At 31.8% G+C, this 7,643-nt stretch overlaps 1 protein-coding gene across 1 annotated transcript in view; it reads left to right on the forward strand.

Moving 5' to 3' along the window:
• Positions 1-2,343, forward strand: part of LOC115891464 — a 35,237-nt gene extending 32,894 nt beyond the window's left edge. The window contains exon 10 of the mRNA XM_030911917.1: positions 1,474-2,343. Within this exon, the coding sequence (XP_030767777.1) occupies positions 1,474-1,765 (292 nt within the window). The 3' untranslated portion in view covers positions 1,766-2,343. The remainder of the gene's footprint in view (positions 1-1,473) is intronic.
• Positions 2,344-7,643: the final 5,300 nt, after the last annotated feature.

Consider the following 7,643-nt stretch of genomic DNA (forward strand, 5'->3'; position numbering starts at 1 on the left):
TTGAAAATCGTGCATTTTCTTTTAAATTTCCCTGTATACTTTTCGAAAACTTTTTAGAATTGCCTGTTCACCGCAAATTTTCCCGCGGTATAAATTCTTAATCTCTGATATTACCATAGTTACACCTTTACTCTATGGTTACGGCACTAAAATGGATGCAAATACAGAAAAAATCCGGTGGCTTTCAAAATTTTTCAAAAAAAAAATCAATTTTTTTAAAATTTTCAAACTTAAATAACTCGGTTATTTTGGCCTTATTTAAAAAATGGTAAAGAGAAATATGTTTCTTTTGTCGAGATCTACCAGCCCTGAAAATATTTGCACTTATTTAAGACTCACCCTGTATAATAATATCGCCATATTGTTTTTTATCATGATGACATAAATGTGAGAAAATTTTATCCAGTTTGTATGTTAATGGAAATTCTTGCTTTGCTTTATCATCACCATTACAATGATTAATTCGACGCGAACGAAGTCGCGGGTACACCCTAGTCATAGATAAATTAAAGAAGTTTTGATTGGCGCTATTCTTGCAACGGTCGCGACCCAAAGCTTTAGATAATTTCAGATCGGGTCGGCTTTTTTCGGAGCCAAATATGATTTATTCAAATTTATTATTATTTTGAAAAGTATGTGTATTTCACAAATGACATGGAATCAATGACATATCTCCAAAAAATCCTATATGGGTTTTTCGCCACTGCAAAATCTACAAAATAAAATAGATATTTTATGTAAACACTTCTGCTTTAATCCCAAACGGCAGTCAGAAGTTAGGTTTAAAGATATACAAATTTGCCTAACAAACAAAATAATGCTAACGTTTCGGAAAGTTTATCTCCTGCCGTCGTCGGAAGCAAAAAAATACAAAGAATAAAGAAAAAAAACTATTTAATATATTTAAATTCAACTATTTGAGAACACTTTAGTTTTTTAAAACAGATACGTCTACAAAAACCGTTGACGTTCTGTTGAAATGACATTATATCAAGTTAAACTTCAAAATTAACAATTACTCTCTGATAACAATTACTTAATAAGGTAAAACCAAAAAGCCCAAACTTTCTGTATGATTATTTTTAATTTTTACGTATGTTATGTTTATTTATGTTATGTTCTTTAAAATTAAAAAGCGATTGCCATACATTACTAACATCTACAGATGCATGAGCAATACATTTATTTTATTAGATTGTATTAAAAAAGCCTCTTTTATTTTTCTTTTAGAGGCTATCGCTTCTTTCATTATAATTTTGGCGTTATTGAAATTTATTCTGTGTCCTGTGTTCCATGAATGCTGACAAAGGTATAGACATTTTTTATCAATAACATAATTTGCTAAAATTTTTCAGTCAATGATTGGTTTTAGCATCACTACCAACCGCTAATCCTAAAATCTTCTAACACAGTATTGCCAGTTATTTCATAGTGCAAAAATAAAAGTAACATAATATATTCTAATCCCTGCAGCGACGATGTCTGGTTCGTGACCACCACCCAAGCCCTCACATGGATGACCGATCCCAAAGAAGCGAACCAAATGAACAACTACGAGCCTTGGAGTTGTTCCAAGAAAGACAATCTTCCTCCTTCACCTTGCAATGTGCCTAATAAGTGCGCCCTAAGTCTCAAAAAGGAGAACTTCACCGACACCAGATACTTGGAGACGTGCTCGGAGTGTCCGAATCAGTACCCCTGGTTAGGGGACGCTAGTGGTTCCGGTATACCAAATAAGGACAATTACGTTCCCGATAATGTGTGAGAACTCTCGAAAGTTGTACTGGGGACCTAGTGAAAGGTTATAGGTATATTTAAACCCATTGAATAAAAAGATTATGGAAAAAGTCGGTTACAGAGAATTTGAATCACTTTTGAACTTTTTTGAACTTTTTCCTTGACAATTTTTTTCTCACTTCGTTGTGATTTTGCATGTTTATTTTTTGTGTTCGTTTTGCAATTGCTTTTACGTAAAGTGAAGAAAAAAATAAAAAATATTAAAATTAAAAAAATATAAATAATGGAACAACACTTTAATAAGTGGGCAACGGCCCAGCTACGTCGAAACACCGGTTCCCATTAGAACACCGAAGTTAAGCGACGTAAGGCGATACTAGTGGATGGACGGGTGACCGGTTCGAAACTCTGTATCGTGCTGTTGTCCAATAAAGGCAAAAGTGTAAAATCTATTGACACACACTGCTCATTCACGCCGGTTCGAGGCAGAATGAGATGGGATATCTCGTAAGTAAGAGTCGATTTAGACTCGACCATGATATGGCCGAGGACCGCGGTTCGGATTCCGCGTAAACAAAGTAGACCCCGTGCAGATTAGCCCTGGCAGCAAAAAGGAGGCGTTAACTTCAAATATTTACTTTACTTTTACTTTACTTTAATAAGTAATTTTACATACCGTGCTGGCAACTGTTACTTTTGGTTCGGTATTTACATGTGTGGAAGTAAATCGCATAGGGATCTTATTAGGTCGGAGTGAGAGAAATACGACGGTGTCCCTGTTGCGCCGTTGCCGTTACGTTTTTACCTATCAAGTAAAGTGAAATCTCGATCGCAAACCGCTTATTTTTAAAAGACCTTTTTTTCGAAAAGATAACTAGATAAAATCATTAGATATGTTTCTGAGCATCTGAATGGGAATTATAACGAATTATAACATTATATCGTTCGAAAGGGTAAAACGCCAGCATTTTTTTAAGTTCATAGCCAACTATGATTTCGATTTAAAAAATTATATTTTTTATTATTTCTGACAAAAAGAGCAAGCATAGAAAAAAACTGACTACGCCACTGCATTGTGCTTAAAAAAGTGCATTAAGAACGTTCTTACAGAATTTTAATATACCGCGAAATAAAAAGTTATGGGCAATTTTCAAAATGGTAAAAAAATCAAAAAGACCCCGTATCTCAGTTGGCAGTGAAAATATCAACAGGCGGTTAACGCCATTAAACGTGTCTCAGAAATCGAGCCCATGACATCTTTGTCAGTTTTGCTCTCTCTAGTCAGGAAATAGGTTTTCTCTGTCAAAACAGACCAATTTCGACCACCCTGTACTCTTCCTACATACGGAAATCTCGACCCTAGACTAATATTTGCTAGCCCTTAGTATACATTCGGACGATAGTGGCAGTTGCGTCTGTCATGTTAATTCACAGGTAAATTGTATTTTCTGTCATTTTTTGAAGTCGTCTGTCAAAATTTTCTCTGATTCATTGGGCAGACTATAATCAAAAGTTAGTATGTTTTTAGTGTCAAAAACAATTGCACGCTGCACAAGTAACAATAAGTAACTGCTTTTAAAACATCTCTAAGATTCACGATAATTTGTCTAATTCAATCTCTTTCCAGATTTATTCACTTTGCATAAAATCAAAATAAAAAAGAACTTAAACCAAAATAAACACCGAAAACCGCACATAACAAGAATTAAAATTTGTCAAGAAAAGGTCAAAGTGTTTCAAAATAGTAGCTACACAGGTCTTTTTAGTTTTTAATGTCTCATTTATATAAATATTCTTTAACTCCATTCTTGATCTTTTTATTCAATGTTTGTTGGAAAAGTTAATAAAAACTATGTTTTCAAAATGTTATATAGTTAAATAAATTAGTAATTTATTGATTTTCTAAGTTAATACAAGTGCTAAAACTCACTGCAATAGGCTCTTTCACAAAAAATAAAATACCAAATTCAAGGACAAAATCTGAAATAGAAGACTATTTTCAGTATATTTATCCAAAAAACATAGTTCCATGACATTGAATAATTTTTTTATAGATCCTCAAAATTGCTTTAATTTGAAATAAATTTAAAGCGCCAATTGATGACGTATGAAAAATACGCCCAATCGCATTGCAGAACCGTGCTCGTGCGCCAGCCAACAACTGGCAACATTGCGATTTGATTTGACCAGCACCACCTCAACTCAAGGCTAATCAACATGATAAGGGCAAGGCAAATATGGCGGCGAAGGCAGCGCATTATTAAATTGTTTACCTTTAACCTGAAAAGCCGATAGTGGTTTCTCGTTCCAATTGCATACCAGAAATAATTAATTATCTCTAGTTTGTTGTGCTTCTGCAACACGATGATTTTGAACACCCTATATATGCTACCTCAAGTTTGAATATTTACACACTAGTACACTACCTACCTATTTTCTGAGAAAACAGACCTTTTTATAAAAAGTAACTGATGTTTTCATAAAAGTAATAATACAAAAAATGCCATACTTATGTGGAGAGCTTTAGACTCCCTGTATATTAAAAAATTAGTGAAATATTACGTAATCTAACCCGACATTTGTGTGAAAAATGTCTATTTGGAAATAAAACAGGTTTTAAAATACGCGCCAAATAAAGCACTTCTATCTCCGCCATATTGGAAAAGGTTGAATGGCCTTGTGTGCGGAGGTGGTGGTGGGTCAGCATATTGGCCCGGCCGTGGCCGTGTTGCCGCTTTTCAACATGTGCGGATTTTTATTCTGGGCTTTTTTGTTTTTATTTATTTTCTTAAGAACGAATTCAAATTTTTCGAAAGTGAGATAGCAGAAAATTCTAGAATTAATTGCTTTATTCAATTATGCTAATTCCAAAATATAGTGAAAGAGCCCATTATGCAGATTCAATTAATCAAATAGTGAGAAGATGAAACAAATTCTATTTCTACATATTCCTTTAAATATGAATAAAAATACACCAAAAATATTATTTTTTCAAAAATTCTTACTCGAGATGGTTCTAGTAAAAATATAAAAGTATATTGTCATGTTTGGAATATGCAGAAACCTTTTTTTCTGTACCTGTATAAATGTTATTTTTTATACCAGACATTTATCCAAAACTAAAATTATAATACCCATTTTAAAATAATTTATTATTAAATGAAAAATGTTCTATTAGTAACTTATTAAAGTTAGTAAGAAATAGAAACACATTTTTAATTTACATATCAAATACATACCAACTGTTTAATAAACTTATTTTTTGTTACAGACTATTTTATGTCATATTTGTATTATTTAAGTACTTATTTCATTAAATAAATTATTAATTATAAAAACAAACAGTTGTATTATATTTTTTTATTAAACATAAACACCTTGAATACAAATAAATACAATTAATTAATATAAAAAATAAAACAGTAAAATAAATTAACATAATACGAATTGCAATACTATTAAAATAACAATTAAGAATCACATTCATTATATATTGTACAGGGTGGGCCAAACTGGACGCTTTTAAAGGGAACACCATTTTCCATCGAAGATAGACGAAAACTAATAGGGGTGTCTGGAGCTCAATTTTTATGAAAAACATGATGGTGAAAACCTCTCATCGATATCAGTTATCCTTTCGAAATTACGAGGTGTTTTTCAAAATTGTGCATTTTCAACAAATTGCTGTAACTTATTTGTTATGTACTGTATTTTTGTGAAAATATTTCCAAAGCACCTTTTTACGTAGAATGTAATGGTTTAATTATACTTTTTTTAAATTAATAATTTAAGAATTGACAACAAAAATTTTGTATGGGGCACCCTGTATATTTTTAATTCATTCAAAAAAATTTAATTAAAACATTTTAAAATTATCTTTCCAAAAATATAGCATAATTGATATTTTGCTCGATTCCTCTTCGAGATAAAGAGTTTTTAAAAATTCGCCCGCTTTGAATAAGTATAGGCTGTAATGCAAAAAAAATCTAGCTGTGAGCAGCAATTAAAACGAAAATAATATTTGCAATGAGAGATGCAGAATTTTAGAATAATTTAAACTATATTTACCCATATCAACACATTTAAACTATATCTAATAACAATACAGGTGTTCAACATGTTCGACCATCTTCTGTTATGGACAGACGGGACCGTTTTTGAACATTTCTCGCGGAATTTATTAACTGGGGGTAAAAGATACGCTCGCATAACCGCTAAGTACTTCTAATTCTTGTTTAGATTATACGAGAAATTTAAAAATATGAACTTTTATTCTTCGGCAAAGATAAAAATCCACACGCACTAAGTCCGGCGACCTCGACGGCCAACGGCTGGGATCTTGGTTAGCTATTCAATTATTCTCGAAATTGGCTGCAAAAATTTGCTGATAACTTCAGCCTTCTGAGGCGGTGGTGCCTCATCTTGCTGGAAAAATAAAAAATATGTTTTCGAATTCCAGTAGGGGCAGATCATAAATAAGGGGTCCAAAGCCTACTATTTAAAAGTGGCGAACTGATAAAAATTCTGTATTTCGAAGGGGATTATAACAAAATATCGTAAGCTATATTTTTGGAAAGGTAATTTTAAGCTCTATTCACTTAATTAAAAATATACAGTGTAGCCCAAATAAAATATCAATTTATCTGTTGATAACTTTTAAATTATTAATTTAAAAAAAAATATACCTGAACCATTAAATTCTAAATAAAAAAGGTGCTTTGGAAATGGTTTTCACAAAGATACAGCAATTTGTAAAAAATGCACATTTTTGAAACACACCCCGTAGTTCATAAACGGTAACAGATATCGATGTGCGGTTTTCACCATCATGTTATTTATAAAAATTGAGCTCCAGACACCAATATTAGTTTTCGTCTATCTTCTATAGAAAAGGGTGTTTCCCTTTAAAACCGTCGAATTTGACCCACCCTGTACATAATAAGTCTGTATTATAATAAAAATATCCCAATAAAACATTGTAAATAAAAAAATCCAGGCATGCATATTAACCCTGTCAGTTGAAAAACATGAATTTAAAGCCCTGTCTAGATATAACGTTTTACCTTACGTTTTGTATGTCTGTATTATAAGATGATTATAAGTTAGACTGTGCCTATATTTTTTTTACTATACATATATCATAAGATTTAACCTTAATCTAACGATTTAACAGCTTACTGCTTTGCAGAATTTATGCACTTTGTAAGGACCAGTTAGACCTTTTATTTAGAGTTATATACAGGGTGAGTTTCCTACGATGTTCTCTATGGGTATCTCGGAAACTACTGAAGATAGAGAGTCGGTTAAATGGGGAAAGAATTGCAGTTTTGTGAGGTCATAAATATGCGATTTTTCATTTTTTTGAAAAAGTTATGAAAAAATGGGTTACTAGATATTTCGAAAAAAATAAAATTTGGCTATTTTAAAAATTGTCCCTAATTCCATTATAATCTATATTAGATAAAAAGTTCTCAGATAAAAGTTGTAGATAATCACATCCTTAATGCGTCTTCCGTTTTTCTCTAAAACCTGTCATTTATGAGATATGACACAAACATATGTTTGTTTAATAAATGGAAACCAGAGCTGGCCATGACATCATAAAAAGCGCCATTTTTTAAGCTTTTCAGCGATATAACCTATAATATGTTTTTTTTAGAAAAATTACTGAGTTACAGCCAATTCTTACCATTTTAAAACAATTTCACTTAGTTAGCCATGGAAACAAGTTCAATCGTCGTTGCCTTCAGAAATGCAAAACTGTCATATCCAAGCTTTGTAAATTAAAATAAACAAAAATTGTAAATACGAATTTTTGAATAAAAAATTAAAAAATGAAGAAAAGCGTGTAGGGTGTAGGATTATTGGTTCGACTTTTCTTGGCCATACATTTTTGAGGATACGTT

This window comes from Sitophilus oryzae, unplaced genomic scaffold (genome assembly GCF_002938485.1).
Source record: "Sitophilus oryzae breed Bouriz unplaced genomic scaffold, Soryzae_2.0 scaffold_1181_pilon_pilon, whole genome shotgun sequence".
In the NCBI taxonomy this organism is placed as follows: Eukaryota; Metazoa; Arthropoda; class Insecta; order Coleoptera; family Curculionidae; genus Sitophilus; species Sitophilus oryzae.